This window comes from Gadus macrocephalus, chromosome 12 (assembly GCF_031168955.1).
Source record: "Gadus macrocephalus chromosome 12, ASM3116895v1".
Taxonomy (NCBI): domain Eukaryota; kingdom Metazoa; phylum Chordata; class Actinopteri; order Gadiformes; family Gadidae; genus Gadus; species Gadus macrocephalus.
The window spans coordinates 3,494,591-3,516,967 of NC_082393.1; the positions used below are offsets into that span (position 1 = coordinate 3,494,591).

Consider the following 22,377-nt stretch of genomic DNA (forward strand, 5'->3'; position numbering starts at 1 on the left):
TATGTACAGTGTAGAACAGTTTGACCAACGATTGAACCTATGAAGACATGAACAAAAACAAACTTTCCTTATTTATTTTATTAACAAAAACTAAAATAACCATTCATACTCAGAAAAAAAGTTAAGTGCTCTAAACAGGGGGACTACTTCCTGCGGCGGTCGTGTTTCCTGATGAGGGCCATGAGGTTATCGGTGGTGACCAGGGGCTCCTCGGGTCCTGGCTGGGCCCTCTGCTTCTGCCTCCGCTGCTGCTCGTGCAGGTGGGGGGAGTTGAGGAGCTGGGGGGGCAGGCTGGAGCCTGTGGCCTTGACCCGGCTCACCACCTCCAGGAACACGCGCCTGTTGTTGTTGTTGAGCAGGGTGATGGCGGTGCCGCGATGGCCCAGTCGACCCGCCCTACCCACCTAGGGGGGTGGATGGACGATGGATAAGAACTTTATTAATCCTCCGCAGGCGAGATCCCTTTGTTACAGCAGCAATGGAGAACACAGGATATAACGCAATAAAAGTGGTAAGGAAAACAAAAATGGACGCTAAAGTAACTGGTAGCGTAAGGACAAATAGAACAAACAGTATCAATTATTAAATGGCCCAGTGCCAGTATTTCCCATTATATTTAAGTGTGTAAATGCAATGTTAAAAAAAGAGACAAGAAATTGGGAGATGATGGATGTTGCAGCAGATGAATGGATGTGCAGGGTTTGGAGTTTTAATACGATTCGGCTATTATTCATTCAGGAGCTACCGCAGGGAAATTGGCAGTGCAGATCGATACAGCAATATGCACGCAGAAGCGCTCGCGCGCACACACACACACACACACACACACACACACACACACACACACACACACACACACACACACACACACACACACACACACACACACACACACACACACACACACACACACACACACACACACACACACACACACACACACACACACACACTTTTTGACGGCGATAGAGTGAATGCGTACTACGAAAGGGCTGCTCTCCCTCGCTTGGCTGTTGTTGAAACTATTTTGACCCGAACAAAACCGCTATTATACAAAAAAAAAACGAATACAATACAAGCCCAAGATATTTAGGATGCACATTTATTACCACAGACAGCTGATGAGTAAAGCCTTCCAAACGAGGCGCGTGGGTGTGGCGTTTACCTGATGCACGTACTCGTCCATGTTGGAGGGCATGTCGAAGTTGACCACCAGCTTGACGTTGACCAGGTCCAGGCCTCGGCCCAGCACCCCGGTGCTGATGACCACCTCAAAGTCGCCCTCCAGGAGACCCTGGGGGACACATGGGTCAATGGATTGCGGCGTAATTTACATTTTTTCCATTGAGGCCATTTAGCAAACGCATTTAGCCAACGCGACTTGTGATCAGTACATTTGTCAGAGGAGAGAGAGAGAAACGACAATATATCGCTGTCGGTGCAGTAAGGATGTTCATAGAAACAAGTGCCAAGTACTAACAACATCCCCCATATAAAACCAAGATGGCTAGGATAAGATATTATATAATGCTAAGTACTACTTTTAAGTGCCAGGACGTACAACCAACAACAAATGCGTACATTGTCTACGATACCTATAAGAGGTTTGCAAATGTTTTTTTCCACACATTTCAATTTGAGTCCCATGTGTGGCCTGAGCCTCCTCGTCTCGTGCCTCACCTTAAGGATACGGTTGCGCTCCCACTGGGTCTTGTCCGAGTGGATGGCTACCGTGTTCAGCTCCATCACCTTGGTTACCGCCTCGCACAGCAGGTCCGCCCCCAACTTACAGTCCACAAAGACCACCACTGGGGGATGGTACAGCTTTGCGTCCTGGGATACCATCAGATAAGGTGTTTATGTTTCATTTTGTTTTATAAGGAGGCAGCAAACTAATTTGGTACGTCCAGGAGAGAATGAAACAATTGAGGAGGTTAATGAGATATTTTGGGGATGGAGGTGTGTCTAGGGTATGGGGTTTGATCCCCAGATGTCCTGTCCATGATGGACAGGCTTGACTACCTGCTCTTTAATGACCTGGAGCAATGCATCTGAATTCAGTCAAATTCAAATAGTACATTTCGGTGAACTATTGTGTTTTATTACATTTTCTCTTAAACCTTTACTTATTACCGTTCGTCTGATTGAGTTTGAGGACAACTTTGCCAAGGGAGATCCGATAAATTGTCTTGTTTGAATCTTTCCAGATTTAAAACATGTGTATCTGCAAATATATCAAATCACAACACCACTTAAAATGTAATTAGTCTGAGACTGATACCCCTTTAACCGTTTTCAATGCCTCTCTTTCGCATGAAAGAAAAGGAGAACATTCCAGCATTCCTGGCTTTTATACTCTAATAAATGTTTGGGTGAAACTCTCCCTGTTTATACAACACCATCCATGGACTGAGCAATGAAAACACCTCATTCAGCCCTGCCCTTTATAAATGGTACCAGAATGGAACAAACCAATGCCTTAATTCCTGAGGGGGTGCCATGGCTCTGGGCCCACCCATTTCCTCTGGACAGGGGGAGGCTGACTAGGCTACGGCTGCCTATAAATAGTCCAGTCCAGTAGGGACCGTTCGTTAGCGTGCTAGGAATTCCCCACCTTTCACAACAAAGAGCTGGTTGCCATGGTTACCATAGCCCTTCCAAAACAACTACATTCAGGATCTCTGAATGAATGGGCGTCCGCCCCCTCTAACAACTAGGACTTAAGTCCCCGTAGAGGAGTTTAGAGCACCTCAGTCCATCAGCAGAAGGCCTTGATAGTCGTCAAGACGGAGTGAAACATTATGTATCGCCGCACATGAGAGGCTCAGGCATCTCAAGGTCCCAGAGAAAGGTCTGTTAAATATAATCTCTTATATTATATAATAAGAGTAACAAAACCTGAAAGATTTAATGTCCTTCTCAAACACATAAGCTTTAAACAAGGCGCTCCCACTCACTGTTCCACTCTTCACCCCAAACAGCCGACAACTGAAATTCTCAAAAGAAATCAAAACCTAACCCAAATAAACTAAGGACAAAAAAGCTACGCCTTAAAGGCTTATGTGCCAGGGTGGGAGGTTGAGATTAAGGTATTCGAGGAGAGAAAAGAACCAGGGGTTGTTCAACTAAACAGTCCACACCTGGAAGTACTTGTAGTTAATTCTTTGCAAATGTGAAAAATGGATTGAAGATTAAGTATTTTTTCATACAGTAAGTCTTGGGTCCAACAAGTCTAGTCACACTCCACAAGAAACCTGATAAAACTCAAGAGTGGACGGGTTTTAGTCACGCATACATCTAACGACCTGGGCAGACACAGATCAGAGTTGGAAGCGTGGGCAATGGTAAAGCAGTACCACACGGTAAAGCAGCAAAGCTTTAGGACATTTCTCTTCTCCCTCCCTCAACCAAATTTCTGATTGTAGGTTGTAGTAGGGCTGGGTGATTAATCGAATTTTGACCGATTTCGATTTTAGCGTCCAACGATCACGAGTTTTTCTATTTTCTTTTTCTATTTTTATTTTTTATTTTTATGTTATATAGAAAGGGCAGAACAGCTGGATACATACCTGTATATTATTTTAGATTGGAACATTTTCTTTTTGACCATTTTGTGTATTCTTTTTAAGGCGAAGTTCTCAGTTACAACATTTTTTTTGGGAGAGACATGCTGAATAAATACAACATGTTTTCAAACTCAAAAATAATCATTTGAATAATCGTGTTTTCAATATTGACCAAAATAATCGCGATTATGATTTTTTTCCCATAATCGAGCAGCCCTAGGTTGTAGTAAACAACCAACCGACTGAGGCCCTGTCCACACGAAGCCGATTTCATGGCGAAACCGCAAAGGTCTTGTACGGTTCAGCCTTCCGTCCACACGAAGCCGGCGAATCCGCTGAGCGAAACCGTAAACTTCTGAAACCACCCTCGGAGGTGGTTTCAAATCTACCCGGTTTCGTTTTGGATTCGTGTGGACGCCTGAAACCGACTGAAACCGTAAACCATGACGTCATCGCCCCACCCATCGACCCTCTAGCCAATGACTGTTTAGCCCGCGGAGTCTCACCCTTTATGCGCATGCTCGCCTCTTCTTTTTATTTATTTTTCTTCTGGCTTTCTGTAGCAGAAGCAGCGCCCCTTATGGGCCTGGAATGTGTACTACAGCGTTTCTACAGATCTACCCGGTTTCGCTTGACTCCGTATTTACGGAGATACTCCGAAACCGGATAGATCGAAACCGTAACGGTTTCGCCTGTTTCGGCTTCGTGTGGACGGGGCCTGAGAGGTGCTCCCGTTCTGTACATACATTGAGGATCTCAAAGAGCTTCTTCTTCTTGGAGGGCTCTTCCACCCAGAGCAGGATCTGCCGCACGTTGGAGCACGGCTGGTTCTTGTCCCCGATGGTGACGCGGACGGGGTCACGGGTCAGCCTCCCCGCCAGCTCCTCTGTGCCCTCGGGGATTGTGGCCGAGGTCAGCAGGGTCTGCCGCCCCTCCGGGACGTGCTCCAGCACCTCCAGGACCTGCTGCTGGAAGCCCATCTTCAGCATGGTGTCCGCCTGCAGACCAGCACGGCAACACAGGGGTCAGGGGCCGGAGTTCAGAGACAAAGGTTGCTTTTTAAATGGGTCTCAGTGGTGGTGATATGATAGGTGTGTTTATAAAAATATGTTTATGCAAATGTAATATAATATGGTAGTAAGTTCGTTTGTTTATGAGCTGTCCCCTTAGGGATTTTTTTATTTATTTTTTTTACAGTTTACTTTCGTCATTTTTCATTCATAGTCATCGGCACATAAAGAACATACATGTTTACAAATATAATATAATATCATAGTTTTACCAGGGAATTTTTAATTCTCATACATAGGAGGGCAGAGGCCCACTGTATATTGTAAAATTGTGTCACATGATACAAGAATATATTTTTTAATAAGTTATCCTCCAAACACTAGGCTATATGATATACTAGGATACATTGTACTAAGCTAGCCTAGTACCCATACCTCATCCACCACCACAACCTTGACCTTGTCCAGCTTCACTGCCTTCTGCTTCAGGATCTCCAGGAGCCGGCCTGGAGTTGCTATGGCGATCTGGGAAGAAGGAGACGCATTGTAAAAGTAGGAAAGATACAACATGATACATCACGACACTCGGATAAGAGACGGTGGGATAATCCTCCCATTGTTCTTGATATCAATGTTTTGACTTATCGAAAAGATTAAAGCTCTGCAACATACGGGACGAGAGGGCAGAACTTAGGCCCAATCCCATTTCTACCCCTTACGCCTTCTCCTTACCGCTTCCCCTTACCCCTTCAAAACAAGGGGAAGGGGTAAGGGGTAGAAATGGGATTGGGCCTTAACATAGAAGAGACGTCTGTGGATCCTATGGAGGCGGGGTTTGTACCTTGATGGTGCTCTTGAGGCGGTGGAGCTGTTGAGGCAGAGGCATCCCTCCCACCAGCAGGGCCGTCCTCATGTTGGCCAGGCCCATCACCAGCTCCTTGGCCTGCCTCTCGATCTGGATCGCCAGCTCCCTGGTGGGGGTCAGGATCAGAGCCAGCGGGCTTCCCGCTTCTGCGCTTGTTTTCTGAAAAGACAAGAGAAAAGACAAGAGGACTGGTTACCCATCAAATCCACTCACATTTTGCACAGGGGCTGAATAGTGAAGTGTCGTATAGTGAGGGGATTGATATGCTATTGCAAAGCACAAAACAAATCACAAAATCACATATTTTCAAAGGACATGAATCGTTAGTAAATGACAATATCCTACCTCCAGTGCCCGGATCACTACAGGTAGCAGAAAGGCTACCGTTTTTCCAGAGCCAGTATCGGCGCTGGCAATCACATCTCTCCCAGTCAGGCCGACCGGCACCATCTGCATCTGGACCGGCGTGGGCGCCTCGTAGCCCGCCTTCTTCAGGTTGCCCCCCAGCGTGGTAGAGAATCCACAGTGCTGGAACTCCACGATGGGGCGGCACACGTCTGCTCCCTGGGCCACGATGCCCAGCTCCTTCTTAATCCGGCCCACCTGCTCTTCTGTCAGCCCCGATATAAACGGGTCTTCCTTGTACACGTACCCAGCCTCGTTTTGGACCCCTGTAGTTTCTGCCTTTTGCGGTGGAGGAGTTCTCGTGTTTTGTGTCGTTTCCTGTTTGGGGTTAGAGGAGACCCCTCCGAGGCCCTTGCCCATCTCGGTCAGGTGTTTACCCTTGCATTCCAGACTGCAGACGTCGTTGTCGGTGCTGTCACAGATGTACTCGCCGTAGCGACCGCACATCACGCAGACCGGCTCGCCAGGGTCGGGCCATCTCTGGCTCTTTCGGAACGACTTGACCGGTTCCTCCTCCTCTTCATCATCATCACTTTCCCCCGAGGAAGACCCGTCACTGATTTTAACGGAACATGGGGTCTTTTCCAAGGATGTGGCCTCTGCATGGGTCGACATTTGTGTTTTGCTTGTTGAAGATGATGTTGATGCTGATGTTGTTCCCAGTTTTGGGGTTTGCGGTTCTTCTTGGGGGATCACCTTCTCGTTGGGCACTGGTAATGTAGGTGCTGGTTCGAGACCCTCCTGGTTCTTTGGACTCCCGATGGGTTCCTGGTTCTCCTCCTGTTTCACCTTGCTCTTTTTCGCAGGAACTTGTCGTGGACCCTCGGTGGGTCTCTTCACTTTCAGAGCTCTTGGCATAAACATGTTTAGATTGTTTGCTCTGTGCACGTAAAGAATGGATTTGGTATCGTGAGGTGGCCAATAGTTATCGCAGCATACCTTCACCTTTTTAAGTTATTTTCTCGTGTTTTTATAAATCTTCCATGACTCATTACAAAGCGATACACGAGAAGGGATTCATTGCTTTAAAGCCGGTACGCTGGTGTTAAGGTCGAGGTAAAGTGTAAAGTATTCCAACGCTATTACATTTTCCACACACACAAATAGAGATTTCTGAATTTATCAGCACGACAAAATGATAACAAACATCTCGGCGCATGCTGATGACGCGCAGCGTAATTTGCACGCTGGGTATTGTAGTGACTGATTCAATACTGTTATTAAGCCCTCCGTTTCTACATATTGTAGGATTTTTATCGTTTGTATGAGAATATATTCTGCTTCTATGAACAAATATCTCCATGTTACATACATTCAAAGCACGCAGCCGGTTGGGTGTTAATGCTCTTGTGTGTGTCCAGTGAAGTAGGAAACAAAACAGCACATGGCAAAAAGTATGCCATTCATAGGGCTCGTTTGTAAACATATATATATCTATCAATCAACAAATAATCATTATTGCTTTGCCATGATCTCCATATTGACGTATCTGTAATATAATTCACGTCAGCCTCTATTATAACCTGTTATGGAATAAATAGTCTGTTTGTTCTGCGCAGGCGCACCGCTGCGAGGTTGGAGAGACGGACAGTGCGGCAGGAAAACCGCAACAACGCGCACCGTGGTTGATTACAAACGGGACGTCAAAAAACACGGGCTATTCTCAGAGGAATGTGTAAACATGAACCGAAACGCGTCACTCGCGACTCATAGAGGACAATTGTGGAGTTTTTCTTCATTCGTTATCACTGTGGAAAAGGAGACGCTGAATTCCATCTGAATTCCAAGGGGAGCCTTGACATCTCTTCTGAACCAGCCCGTCTGAATGGTTGCGCGGAGGAGATGACTGGAAAATACAAAGAGCAGCGAGTCAATGTGCCAACGTGGAGTCAGGGACAAATATCTATGTAGACAACTGCTGAAACATTTATTTTCCTCTGCTTATTTACAGTTTAAAGAAACACACTGCATCTCAACAAGTCAATTATTCTGCATGAAATTCCATTAGCGGGGATGCCCTCGTTCTCTGTTGCCTAATAGGGAGCTTAAATCCAAGAAGTGAAAGATGGGTGAAGTTCAAGACATCAAGGATGTTAAAAAGATATTTATTGCTCCGGCAATAAAGTATTTTGATCACTACGACTTCGCGAGAGCCAAGATTGGTTGCAGCCTAAAGTGGTTGGTGACCAAGGCGTATGGGACAGGTAGGGCTAATCATATCGTTCTCATATTATCACAGAGCAGAGGGATGCATCTGTATTTTTGTGCAGTCGTTTATTGAAACTTTGTGTTACAAATCAATCGAACATGCAATTCAAGTATTCACTGATACATATTTCCGGAAATATGTATTTCGTGGCAGGTCCATCGTCTACGATGTGGTGGCTACACCATAAACACGATTGGAGGGGAAATGGGTGGGGTTACGTGTGGGGACTACGCTGCACGTCAGACCATCACAGGATCATTCAATTAACTAATCGACCTTCTCGACTGCCACACTATACAGTAAATGGATAGGATAGGACGAGACGCGATATCTAGAATCCAATGCATCTTATTCTGCTTGGTTTGAACAAGGAGCCTGAAAACAAAATATTTGATCTCTTCTTGCAAGCATTGTCTACATTCTAAATCAACATGTACATTTGAAATCAACTTGTAGATTCCTAATCAATTAAAGTCCCAGGTTAAAGACCGCACTTCATTTCTTAATGTGAGAGGATTGATTGGCTTGTCGACTGTATTCTATTCCTAGTAGCATTACTCAGAGCAATTGATCATTAAGACCCTTCTCGTTGAGTCTCCATGCGGGTTTAAACACTCACCATCACATTCCAGTGAATATTAAAACTATAAAACGATACGTGTATGAACAAGGCAGACGGCCTCTGCATGAGGCAAACCAATGGTGTCTGTGCAGCCAGATGGTAGATTATCCCAGCCCTCCTCTCCGCTAAGTGGATGCGCCGAACACACACATATTTCCCGGGTGCATTCCCAACCAGGACCGACTAAAATGGGTTGAATCCAAAAATAGTTTCCCTTCAACAGATTACCAGGCCGGGAGGGTAGAGGAAGAAAAGACAAGGCCCAGATTGGGAATTGAGCAGTTTTTTTTTTAATCAAGGCGCTTTAGTGAATTCTGATGCATGTAGGAGCATGTAGGTTGTAGTAGGCTGCAGCCATTTGGGATCGAACAAAGATAACACAGTATCTTGTGGTTTGTGACCGGAACCGTAATCACTACACTACCGGCTACCTGTTAGGAAGTCTAACGAGATGAAAACAACATTGTGTCTGTTGAATGCAAGGTTCAAGAAGAGCAAATATGAAAAGGTCGTTGAAAACGATTGTTCTATGGACGGAATACATTGCCTTTATGCTCTAAGGGCAAGTTACAATCCAAAACCTTCTAATGGTTTGCCCCTTATATGGTATGCCACTAAAGCTAACTATATGTGGAGGAGGAAACCAACACATGGTTTGAAAGAACAGTAAAGGGTCAAACAACCGGGTCAAAACGTTGCAGCGCCATTCAACATATTGGCGATACAGCAGGGCACCTCATGTGTGCGGGCACCTCATTCTTTAAGTTGCAACCTTTAAACAAACCTTTAAACCAGAAACAAAGCAATCTAAATGGCATCATCGTCTTCTTTCGTGGCTATCTCTAATCTCATCCTAAGCTCGTACATCCTCGGGTCTAGCTCCAGCTACTGCCAAGGTTTAAAGTGGCGACAGGTGATTAGTATATTGACAGCAACTGTCACTAACTCACCTGCCTTCATAAATCAGATCCTGAGAGCCCAACCTCCCCATGGCTCTGCCCACAGACAGCTCCACCATCCACACCCACACAGCCACCATCCACACCTTTATTAAACCCTGGGTGTGTGCGTGATGCCACATGCATTGAATCGTTTTTGTTCGCCCTATTAAAAGAGGCATGAAAGCTGCTGTGATGTGTCTAGTGATTAGCAGTGAGTGCTGCTTTTAAAATTGAAGATGCCAGACTAAGGGTTATGTAATGACATTGTGAAGTTAGAGTTGTTCACTATCTCTCTCGAATCAGAGTGTGTGTGTGTGTGTGTGTGTGTGTGTGTGTGTGTGTGTGTGTGTGTGTGTGTGTGTGTGTGTGAGGAGCGAGTTTGTAGGAGAGGTCTGGTATTCTAGTTGTTAACTTCAGCAAATCCATTGTTTATTGACATTAAACTGGCTTGTCCTGGAATAAAAACACTCACACACACACACACACACACACACAAACACATAAAAAAGAGTTAGTGTGCGCCGCACATACATCATACATACACATAAACGTAAGTGAGTGAATTCACACAAACACACACAAACAAACACACACACACACACACACACACACACACACACTCAACACATACAGACGAACAAAGCAAGAGTTAGTGTACAACACACCTACCACACAGACATGCACACACTATTCTTTGATGAGGAGGCAGACCGAGAGAGGGATGTTCCCTGTGAGATGAATCGATCGGGACTCTCTTCTCCGCTGCAGTTACTATAGCAACCTCACAGCCTATCTACGGATCTCCCAGAGATTTTTTCTATGAACACGAATGAAAAATAGCACAGGGTAGACTTTCCAGGGGCACGAATTAGGAATCCATGCTTGGCCCAGAAAGGCTTAGCTAGAAAACATAGAAATTCAATTGTTGTTTGGTTCCTGACAATCGTTAACTTTATTTATAGTGTGAATGCTCTCATATGTTATGATGTCAGAAATCCACCCCTTCATTTTTTCTATTTGTTCCTCCCTTCTAGCAAAACACCTCCTCTTTTTTTTCCAAAAATAACAGAGACTTCAAACACATATTGCTTTGGTTAACACTATTCTATGACATAGTTATGATATGATATGAATGATATTTTGAATGTGATTTTTTCATTTCACACGCACACAAACACACCACATACACACACACAGAGACACACGTAAACACACACACACACACACACGTTAACACACACACACACACAGACACAGAGTCAGAAAAAAAGAGGGGTCTGAACTAAGGTATAGTTCCCCCTACCTCCACATGAAAGCGACAGTTTGATTGATCGGAGTCTTTCCTTTGATTTACTCCAGCAGCATCCCGAGAGGAAAGCATGTTTTTCTCCAGGCCTTCTGGCGGAGGCCTTCCGCAGGGCAGAGAAGGTAGTGAGCTCCCCTGGTGCACAGGGGGTATTGAGATGGTTGCTGCCTGCAGGGTGCTGACATTTCTTGCGTGTTTGGTGTTGGTGTTGGAGGTGGGGGTGGTGATGGTGGGGGTGATGGTAGTGGTGGTGGTATTGGTGGTGGTGGTGGGGGGGGGGGGGGGGGGAATAAGGAATAAGACTGAACCCACTGCTGGATAACCCTGTAGCGTCTAGCCGGAACACGCACCATTCTAGCCAAGTTAGGTAGGATAAACCAAACCATAAATCAAACCATGATGATGTCCATTATAGAATTGAGCAGTGGCTTTTATCCAAGTGTCTTACATCGCTTTTAGATACATGCCATTAATGAGCAGGTAGGGGTTAGGGCGTCTTGCTAAAAGATGCCTAGAGGAAGACTGCAGACATGACCCATGAGTGGCTCGATGTGGGCCGAAATGATCAAAGATTCAGATCGTCAGCCACGGAAAAAAGCACTTAGTGGGTTGTAGAACCAAGCCTTATGCCCAATCTGTGTGTGATGTCAACAGACGGCGTCCCAGCAGACCTGCGGGACCCCTTCTACACGGACCAGTACGACCAGGAGCACCTGAAGCCCCCCGTGGTCAGCCTCCTCCTGTCCGCCGACCTCTACCGGAGGGCCGGCAGCCACATCCTGAAGAGTGACCCGGCCGCCGGGCCTCTTCTGGGGCACGACGCCGTAATCCAGGCCCTGGCTCAGAGAGGCCTCTACGTCACCGAACAGGAGAGGCTTGTCACAGAGAGAGACCTTCATAGGAGACCTCTGCAAATGGTAAGGGCACTGGAGGGATACGGGGACATTTGAGAGGTTTAGGGGGACATTTAGAGATTAATGCCGGTGTTTAAGGGCGATAGTAGGAGGTGCTTTTGTGATACACATCTGGAGACTTTTTTTGAAAACCAATGTTGGGTCCTTTTCTTTATGCAGCTTGAATGTTATTTTGTTAAGGGGTTCCTTCTCAAACTGAGAACCAGGATACGCTGAACTACCTGTAGGTGGAAAACACAGTGTGTGTGTGTGTGTGTGTGTGTGTGTGTGTGTGTGTGTGTGTGTGTGTGTGTGTGTGTGTGTGTGTGTGTGTCTGTTTGTGTGTTTCTGAGGAATATTGGTACTAAATCGTGAGGCTTTTACATTTTCTCTTTGTGTTTCAGCAACATTATAAAAGCAGTACCGGTATGTATGGGTTAAAGGTTGAAGGCGGGGAATCATAAGTACAAATTTATAAGCATTGCTGAAATGAAACAATTCATTTCTGGCCATGGGATTCTGTTCAACAACAAAACAATAAAAAGGAGGCAAATTTTCCGGAATTGCCTTCCCTCCGAGGAGTTTGAAGCACTTGGCAGTTTTTTATTGCCCTCGAAAATCCCATCCCATTTATTCAGAGACAAAAGATTTTGATGCAGGGGATTTAATTGTTTAGCTCTCTCTCTGTGTGGCTCTGTGGTGATAATTATTACTTATTGTCTTTTGTTCTGCTTAATGTCGCTGTAGGACATCTTTCTGTTGTGCGGTTGTGCTGTCTACCGAATAACGATAAATTATGGTTTAGTCGAATACGCTATTAACTGAAATACTGCTGATACTAGTGTTAGTTTGTATCGTGTGTGTGTACATTAATCCTGGTTAAGTATTCATGAAACTTCAGGTCATACTTTTTTCAATCTTCTTTTCTATTAAACCCTGCCGGTCTTCCTATGTCGGAAAACCAATAGTCCCAATAAAGCCACGAATGGTTATTTACAGAAATGGCGGAATAGTGCAACTTCAGCCAATCACCGACCCAGCCGCCCACTACCCTAGTCTTCTAATCAGTCCTAGCAGAGCAGTCACGCCTCACAGGTGCGTTAAGCACATCCTCCCAGAAGGCTTTGCTGATTGGCTGCTGCTAAACCCTCTGGTTGTTAGAATTCCAAACCGTTCCTCTCCTTCCGCACCTTCCACCTTATATCCAGTGCTTTGCAGCTTATCTGCATTGCCATGTGTGAAGGAGAGTCGCGGCAGCAGGTAGCCTATCAAATGACACTCCGAGAGCATCGTTATTTGGTACTTCTTGTAGTCTCAAGGGCTCTTTTTTTTAATGACTCGAGTTGATTGCCGTCGAGACACAATCAGCAGTCCCTGTGTACACACGCCTGCAGCACACGTGGGGAGCTGCACTGTGGTTCATCGCTTGTGTGCGCAAATAGTGTAGTCATTTAGAATTTTTTGTTTGCTACACTTCTTGTCGATCTGTCAACAAATGGTAAAGCTAATGATTGTGTGCTTTTATACGTAATACATTGAGGCCTGTTTCAGAAAGAAAATCAAGATGTAGTGTTTGCAGCCTGCTTTAATGTTAGCAAACATCTCACTGTAGATTAGCTAGGTGTGAAATATAAGTAAACCAATAAAGGCCATAAGAGGGCACCATGTTGTTTGGCTGCAACCTCACAATAGGAAGCATCTTCAGCCCAGCTCCTACCAATCACAGGCTGGGATGAAGTCATGTGATCCAGTACACATGCTGATCACCTCTAGCACGCGCCAAAGTCAACCCAATCCCTTGTTGGCATTCAGCACAGTACGCTGTGTGTGTGTGTGTGTTTGTGTGTGTGTGTGTGTGTGTGTGTGTGTGTGTGTGTGTGTGTGTGTGTGTGTGTGTGTCTGGGTGTGTGTGTGGGTGTGTGTGTGAGTGTGTGTGTGTGTGTCTGTGTGTGGCTTAAGCAACAGATGTTCATGAATGCAATCATTAGGGGTCCTACGAAATCCGTAGCAACCCTATTGTATTCTAATCTTTTCCCGATATGCTCAAAAGTTTTATAAATTGGCAGGCTTGCAGAACTCGTAAAATACAAACCTATACATAGAAACATCCCATTTTGACATCGTTTTTTGCAGATACCTCTGGGTATCCCGGTTTGAAGAAATAATGCTCTATTCCCCATCATCTCAACCAGTCTCATCTGTCATCTCCATTCTCCTCTCCAACCTTCCACCCCTCTCTATCCATCATCACTCCTCCTCCTCCCTGGTCTATATCTTCGTCCTATCATTCCCCACCTCAATGCCTCCTCCTCTCTGCTTCCTCCTCTCCATCTCTCTTCTCCTTGTCTCCTCTGGGCAAAACAGAGGCTGCGCTCTGTTTTCCTCCCTATTTTGATTGGCTGTTTGCTGTCATAATCACGGCGGAATCTATAAATGATTTGTGGTGTGAATTCACTTATTTTCTCTTCATTGTTCACTTTCAATGCAGTGCAATTAGAGGCTGCTCGAGTGCTCGTGGATGTTTTTATGTATTTTGTATGTTTGAATATAAACACTGAATATTGTTTTTTGCACGCGTGATGATTACTCGTGGCAACCTAAACAAGATGGCTAATCAAACCATATTTATAGCTATTGTCTGTGGATACTAGAGTTGTGAGGGTATTATATGAAAAGGATTTTTCAAATTAGATTTTAGAACAGGATATAGAGTCTATATTGTATAAACCACTAGGGTTCCATCCCTATTATAGACCCTGGACTCTAGTGGCTTGTATTTGCTCGTATGTTATTAATTATGAAAGCCTAAAGCTCATGCTGCCTGCTCAACAGATTGTTTAATCACATCATCTGTTTAGACGTCTTAAAGCATCTTGGTATGGCTCTATCATTGAAAAGCAAAGTTTTGCAAAACCATATTCATCTCGTGTGTAAATGTATTCACTAGTTAGCCAATACATTGTGAGGTTGAGTTACAAAGATGGGTTGAAATCTTTGCTTGAAAGATGGATCCGTGCCAAAGTGTGAATGAGCAACATAATAATTAGAACCAAGGTTACAAAACCAACCAATCATAATGAACAATCATTATCCGGAACCTCAATCATAATATGTGCTTCTGTCAATAGCAGCTAAAGCTACACTGCTAAATAATTAAACTGTAATCCCTTTCTAAAGCAGTGCTGGGAGGTCACGCAACGCTATTCACATGGAACACAAACTTTAAGGCCTACATGCCTAGTTGTTCTCTTCTTTACAAAATGTCTGGTGAAGTGGTTGTTGAAGAAGACATCATTGTCTGAACCAGATGCTCTCATGTTATAATATTTCCACTCTCTGATCCACTTTCATTTGAATGATTCATTGCTTAAACCGATTATATATTTGTAGCACTATTTAATCAGACGCTCTCAATTCATTCCAATACTGTTGCCAGTTGGAGATGAAGTGCTGTTGTTTTCTGTGGACGTCTGTTGGACGCAAGGACACGACCAAAACACCCTCCAAAGTTTGGAGGGCTTACATAAAAAGGTTATGACGATCAAGATGTGAGCATGTGATTGTTGGAGCAGAAGGAACAGGCTTTAGATGCTGATGGCAATCACTTGTCGGGGTTATGTTGTCACGCGAACAGCGATGCGTTACGTAAAGGACATTTCCATACCACAACACAATAATTCCCTCAGAAGAGAAACAAACATCATTTCACCTCTCTCTCTCTCTCTCTCTCTCTCTCTCTCTCTCTCTCTCTCTCTCTCTCTCTCTCTCTCTCTCTCTCTCCCTCCCTCTCTCCCCCTCCCTCTCTCTCTTCTCCTCCTCTTCCTCCTCCTCATCCTTTCCTCTCTTGGCTCGTTACTGAACATTTTTTGGACGCAGGCTTCAAATTGCAGCTGTCGCCCACACAAAGACACCCACACTCTCTCTCACACAATCAAACACACACACGCACACATACAAACACACAGACACACGCACTCAAACTCACGATAAAAGGGAAGCGAGAGAGAGAGAGGGGGGGGGATTTCTGGGGTTCTGGGTGAGGTGGGTGGGTGGGTAGCATCATTGTTGGTGCTAAATTTAAGTTAGTTTGACGGAACCATGACATTAATACCGGTGTTCATACTGTATATATAACCAGTATTGTGTTTATTTTTCTAGCGTTTATTTTCTAGCATTGTTCGATATTGTATATTGAAGATTATCCCCAAAAACGATTTAATCATTGAAATGTTTAACATGAAACAGGAAGCGGTGTTCAGTTGCAGGCATGGCCTCGTGTTACTGAACCACCCTTCGTGTTGGACGTTCCCAGGAGACCATTTTGTAGCTGTGTCCCTTGCTACGGTGTCCTTTTGCATAATAGATGATGGTCGTCTGGTCTGTGCGTTTATTGGAAAACCAAAAACACCAACATACCAACCAATTCAATCTTGATACAAGTTAGGTGTGTGTGTGTGTGTGTGTGTGTGTGTGTGTGTGTGTGTGTGTGTGTGTGTGTGTGTGTGTGTGTGTGTGTGTGTGTGTGCGTGTCCAAAGCCCTATTATGGCCAGCAGTTCAGGCACGTTATTAAACTGGCTCAGCTCAATGGATTCCCTAATGGCCGTGCTTTGTGACGCGTGCCGAGGGTCGTTTAAATTCAACAGCATTTGACCATATTGCGTCATCATTGTTATCTTCCTTTAGGTAGCCCACACGAGGACATTCTTCCCCTTTACCAGAAAGGACACAAAAAAATAACATCATATGGCATTGCTGGAACATATAATGCTAGAAATCATAAAGTGCATATCAGCGGAACCGGGGCTTTTACTGATGCATGCTGGGATAGATGTGGTTGACACTGGTCAGTATGATATGATTCTTCAGCTGTTTGATGGCAGCCGTGTGTGTGTCTGTGTGTGTGTGTGTGTGTGCGTGTGTGTGTGTGTGTGTGTGTGTGTGTGTGTGTGTGTGTGTGTGTGTGTGTGTGTGTGTGTGTGTCCCTCACTTGTGCCCACAAGCTCGGTTGACTGATGGGGGTCCTATAGATTCAAGTAGATATTCTGTAACCAGGCAACCGTAATACGCATACACATTCCAACTGACAGTGTGTGACGGTGAACAGTTGAACTGCCATTGGTGTCCAAACCATCTGCAACCCTTCGGTCATGTTAAGGGTTTAAAACCCAGCCCAGTGTCATCAACTACTCCCAACTACAAAAAATTACAAAAAAATGAATGAAAGGAGACAGCTGTTGCTCCACTGTGGTTTTCGCAGTGGTAAACGGGCCAAGTGGCCTCCATTTTTAACTGATTTGCCATTCAGCCGTGGTTCAGCAGGAACAGTACAAAACAGCCAATCAAAGAGCTTCCCACTGAGGAAGAGCCTGCTGGATAATTACATGCTCAGCAGCCGGTTCTTCTTAAACTCTTTCTGCTCCAGGTGCACCCTGGGTAAAGCTGTTATTGAAGCGATGAGAACATCTTTGGATTTGTATTAGGAAAAGACACAAAGTCTGCTTATATTTTCTCACAGACATTTAAACGTATATTATTTGATAACTACATTGCTCAATCAGTAATGCACTGATTAAACTTTCCAAATCAATTAAAGCATTGACATTGGCTGGAGGTATTCGGTTTCCTGCCATGTCCCTTTTTCATTTGCTGAAAGGGAACAAACTGCTTCAAATTGGTGCCAATATTGAATATTGACCAGCCACCCATTCCTCCCACCTCCAATGTGGTGGTTTAGAAACGGTGTAAAAGTTATTATTAGTTATAACACAAGTGTCATCTTATGAATGGCAAATGGAAGCCAAACACATTGAACATGTGATCAAAGCTATAATCTCATGACAAAGTCAGACATTGATGTAGAGATTCAAATCTTTGTTTGTGAGTGTAGTGATCTTTATTGGTTTATTGTTTTTTTCTGCCCAAGTCGAGGAAAGGTCAGGGGTCAGATGTCAGGGACCCAACCCCTAAGCATGCTGGGAGTCGGTGTCTTTTATATGGACACTTGTCATGGAGAGATGTTTGCTTTCATGGATGGAAGGGGCTCGCTGAGAGAGAGAGTGACTCTCTTACATCATAGAATATCAAATTATATAATATTATAAGCCGATCTCGTTCATTGCACTTACTCGTTCATTTAATAAAAGATCAAACATCAATCCAGTGAATTCTGGTTCGAAACACGTGCTGAACGTCAAATAACATCATGCTCTCTCGCTTTGTTGAAGCAGAACAGATGAATGAAGATCAAGACGATAGACGGGATTCTCCTGTTTTCCATCACATGAATCACTCTAGGCTGGTAAGGGGGGCGGAATCACACTGTACCACTTATTTCATCGCCATTGTTCTTCAATGGCCTGTGCGAATAAGAGTAAAACTACGTTAGACTTTGAGTGAGGAGCAGTGCAGCTCATTAACAGACAACACCATGTTATTATTGTCAAGTAATACTAAGGCCATGTTAAATAATGCCACTTAATTGCAAAAAAAATAAAAAACCTCCAATGTTAATCTTGATGCTGTGATTGTAAATAATACAGTATTAGATACTATAGTGGTAATAACAGTAGTGAACAAGCTAGTGGTTGTGTGTCAGTTCCCCCTCATAGTGGGAGGAATTGATTCATACGAAGCACTGGCAGAAGGTTTGAAGGAGTGACGTGTGTGTGTGTGTGTGTGTGTGTGTGTGTGTGTGTGTGTGTGTGTGTGTGTGTGTGTGTGTGTGTGCCTACGTCGGTTGCACCCCGACGTTTTCCACCCGACCCCTGTAAAGCAGCCCTTGTGTTTCTATGGTAACGCACGAGCAGGCACTGGCAAGGCGCGTGAGCAAGTGGGAGTGCTATAGGAGCATGCGTCACATGTACAGTGTATAAATGTGGGTATGTGTGTGTGTGCGTGTGTTTTGTATGTGTGCCAGCGGCAAGCTCTGATGCAGAGCCAAGGGGTTGGATTCATACCACCGACCACAGATCATATCTCGTCCCCTATGTCACTTGCACACACGCACACGCACACGCACGCACGCACGCACGCACGCACGCACGCACGCACGCACGCACGCACGCACGCACGCACGCACCCACGCACGCACGCACGCACGCACGCACGCACGCACGCACGCACGCACGCACGCACGCACGCACGCACGCACGCACGCACGCACGCACGCACGCACGCACGCACACACACACACACACATGCACAAACACACACACACACACACACAAATATACACACACAACCACAATATCCCGTACAGACAGTAAGGACCAGAGGGCATCCCACAACCCGAAGCTTTGCTTGGTATTTGACCCTTAAGCCAACCATTGGTATTTTGACCCCTTAAGCCAACCATCAAAGGTGGTACAGGTTGTGATATGCCCTCCTCTCTCCCTTCCCCCTCTTGGCTCCGCTCCAGCCCCATGCGCCGCCCCTCTCTCTGCCCCGTGGCCAGGCCCAGCCACCCCCAGTCTGGATGGACTGAGCAGGGGGTGAGGGAACGTGATGCTCACAACCTGGCTGGGCTGGCGAGGGGTCATTATGACTGACTCGCTGATCGGCTCGCTCTGCCTCTCCTTCCGGATCTCACAGGGGAATTGACAGTGTGAATGGCAGAGGAGTGCTTTCTATTGTAACTCCTTCAGTGAAGCAATAACCAAAGCACAAATTCAGTCCCTTCCCCTCTCTCTCTCTCTCTCTTTCCCTTTATCACTCTATCTCTCTCTCTCTCTCTCTCTCTCTCTCTCTCTCTCTCTCTCTCTCTCTCTCTCTCTCTCTCTCTCTCCTTCTCTCTCTCTCTCTCTCTCCTCTCTCTCTCTCTCTCTCTCTCTCTCTCTCATCTCTCTCTCTCTCTCTCTCTTTCTTCCCTTTCATCTCTCTCGTCTCGTCTCTCTCTCTCTTCTCTCTCTCTCTCTCTCTCTCTCACCTCTCTCTCTCTCTCTCTCTCCTTGCTCTTTCATTTAAGAAAAATACAAAAAAAGCACAAAAAAAACAACACCATCTCTCTCGATCTCAAGATCTCAAGAGTGATCTCCCCTTTGTGTATTGTGTACACAGAAGGGAGAGTGAGATGTGTATAGATACATATATAGATACCTATACACATATTTTCTTTGTTGATACATATTACAGACATATATAGAGTAAGGATACATAGACAGACTATTTGTTCCAACCTTTAACATTAAATCCGTACACTTGAACTTCATAAATAAGCAGAGCAGTGTTTTTTTACTGCATTGCTGGATATTTTCATTGAAAAGATCTATTCACATTGTTATTGTTTAAAGATTTAGAAATTTTCATTGGTGCGCCTTCAATACAGAAAATGTGAAGTTTTTATGCTCATTAACAGTAACTGTATAAAATGTACCTGGGTAACAAAAGAGCAACCCTATCTTCTACAACATTATTCATTCTTTAAAACTATGCTACATACATGACAATTAATGGATGTCACCAGAGCAATGGCAAGTAGGTCAAGAAGAGCTCCCCCGCCCCGCCGGTACCCTCTACACGAATAATACCTGCGATGTAACCCTTTATACACACTGGGGTTGGGTTATGTTGCCCTCGTGGGAACACATGCAGCGGGCAGTGCCTCTTCTGTCTGGGGCCCGAGGGCAGAAGCCACTGGCCCTTCCCAGTAATTGCTGGGTTTGTGAGTTTAAAATATAGAGCTCGTAACTGCAATTCCCATAACCATTGCCAGAACCTTCCAGAGTGTGGGTGTTTCAAATATAGGCCATTGTTGCGTGTGTGTGGTGTGTGTGTGTGTGTGTGTGTGTGTGTGTGTGTGTGTGTGCGTGCGCCGCGTGCAGTGAGAGTGAGAGTGTGTGTGTGTGTGTGTGGTGTGTGTGTGCTGTGTGTGTGTGTGTGTGTGTGTGTGTGTGTGTGTGTCGTGTGTGTGTGTGTGTGTGTGTGGTTATATCAAACGGTCAAAAATAGTTCATTAAACGTAGTGAGCCCATTGTATAAATAATTATAAAGGTTGTGACCTGTTAACCTTCATTCCCTCATAGAAGAGGGTACAAGGCACTTTGTTTCAAAGAAGTACATTATATTACATTTAGCATTTGATTATGTAAACTGGCCCGGTAACAAAGCACAAATAAGTTTCAAAACGTCTGTGTGCTACCCTACCTTACTCTAAAGGTTAACAATCTCCCCCTCAAATGCTATAAAAAGGTTCCCCATCAGAGGACCTCTAAACGCTCTCTCTCATGCTCTCTCAGAGAGGCTGAGAGGAAGTGCTTTTCCATGTTTTCATCGGGGTGATGCAGCAGGTCAGCTGACTCCAGTCCGGGATCTGTTAGACCTCTGGAGAGAGACCCCACGCTCTGGTTCCTGGCTCTGCAGGTCGGGTCGTACTGTGGGAACAGGCCATCCTATGACCACTATAACAGGCCCTACTGAATGTAGGAGACCTTTTATAGTTTTTAGATTGCTATGTCCGCCCGTTTCCCCCATGTCCGTCTACAGAATGAACCGGCTGCAACACCCTATGTTGTAATTTTTGAGCAATCTCTGTTCAAATAATTTAATTCTGGAGATAAAAGTTCTATCTTATCTCTCTCTCTTCTCTTCTCTCTCGTCCTCCCTCCCTCTTTCCCCTATCCTCGTGCTCTCTCTCTCTCTCCTCTCTCTCTCTCTCTCTCTCTCTCTCGCTCTCGCTCTCGCTCTCTCTCTCCTCTCTCCCTCTCTCTCTCTCTCTCTCTCTCTACTCCCTCTCTCTCTCTCATCTTCTCTCTCTCGCTCTCTCTCTCTCTCTCTCTCTCATCTCTCCTCTCTCTCTCGCTCTCGCTCTCTCTCTCTCACTGCTCTCCTCTCTCTCTCTCTCTCTCTGTCTCTCTGTCTGCCTCCTCTGTTACCATAATCTCCAGTCTTGTACTCAACACTCCAACCAGTGAAATCCCTCCTCCCTTTCTCCTCTACGGCAGTCTCTGTTCAGATTAAAGGATATGCTGTACTGAATTCCTCCATCATCCCATATAATCCGCTCAATATCATATTCAGGTCCAATCTTTAAAACATATTGTCAGTCTGGCACCCTGCGATAAGGCGGGTGAGACCGTACTCCGTGAGTCCTTAAGCCACGGGCGTCTCGTCGCTGTCTGGCCTTTCATGCGGGGTTTAACAGGCCCTCTACGGTGGGCCCGTTGTTCTCCTCGTGTTCACCTTGAGAACACGAGGGGGTTGAGATCCGCCGGGACAGCCGTGGATCAGGGTAATGAAAACAACATATCGACCCCCTTTCCTGTTTTCACCAGAAGTAATCAATTCAGTGATGTATTAGCAGCACAATCAGCCAAGATGAGCCAGCGAAAGGTGCTGTAGTGTGTGTTTTGTGGATTGTGTGTGTGTGTGGGGGGGTACGGTGTATGTGGGATTTGGATGAAGTATGTGTGATGTGTGTTGTGTGTGTGTGTGTGTGTGTGTGTGTGTGTGTGTGTGTGTGTGTGTGTGTGTGTGTGTGTGTGTGTGTGGAATTGGATGTATGTGTGTGTGTGTGTGTGTATTTGTGTTTGTGTGCACTTGTGCATGTACATGTGACTGGCAGA

General features: G+C 45.3%; 2 protein-coding genes across 2 annotated transcripts; one reads left to right on the forward strand and one right to left on the reverse strand.

Annotated features, from left to right (window-relative positions):
• Window positions 1–63: 63 nt before the first annotated feature.
• Window positions 64–7,022, reverse strand: ddx59 (DEAD (Asp-Glu-Ala-Asp) box polypeptide 59). The gene is made up of 7 exons (XM_060067868.1): window positions 5,787–7,022; window positions 5,418–5,600; window positions 5,012–5,101; window positions 4,313–4,564; window positions 1,681–1,833; window positions 1,166–1,294; window positions 64–404 (listed from the first exon to the last, which is right to left on the reverse strand). Exons 1-7 carry the CDS (start codon window positions 6,708–6,710, stop codon window positions 144–146), a joined length of 1,992 nt encoding a protein of 663 aa, XP_059923851.1. The 5' UTR covers window positions 6,711–7,022; the 3' UTR covers window positions 64–143.
• Window positions 7,023–7,406: 384 nt separating this feature from the next.
• Window positions 7,407–11,889, forward strand: LOC132469798 (calmodulin-regulated spectrin-associated protein 2-like). The gene is made up of 2 exons (XM_060067869.1): window positions 7,407–8,050; window positions 11,579–11,889. The coding sequence occupies exons 1-2, from the start codon at window positions 7,912–7,914 to the stop codon at window positions 11,872–11,874; spliced, it is 435 nt and encodes a 144-aa protein (XP_059923852.1). The 5' UTR covers window positions 7,407–7,911; the 3' UTR covers window positions 11,875–11,889.
• The last annotated feature ends 10,488 nt before the right edge of the window (window positions 11,890–22,377 follow it).

Bases quoted from the DNA above. Each gene is read 5' to 3' on its own strand.
- ddx59 (XM_060067868.1), bottom strand. From the start codon at position 6,710: ATGTTTATGCCAAGAGCTCTGAAAGTGAAGAGACCCACCGAGGGTCCA. The intron at 4,565-5,011 runs GTATGGGTACTA...GCTGGTCTGCAG, and splicing joins AGGTTGTGGTGGTGGATGAG to GCGGACACCATGCTGAAGAT. The intron at 405-1,165 runs GTAAACGCCACA...CCACCCCCCTAG, and splicing joins TGGACGAGTACGTGCATCAG to GTGGGTAGGGCGGGTCGACT.
- LOC132469798 (XM_060067869.1), top strand. From the start codon at position 7,912: ATGGGTGAAGTTCAAGACATCAAGGATGTTAAAAAGATATTTATTGCT. The intron at 8,051-11,578 runs GTAGGGCTAATC...TGATGTCAACAG, and splicing joins GACCAAGGCGTATGGGACAG to ACGGCGTCCCAGCAGACCTG.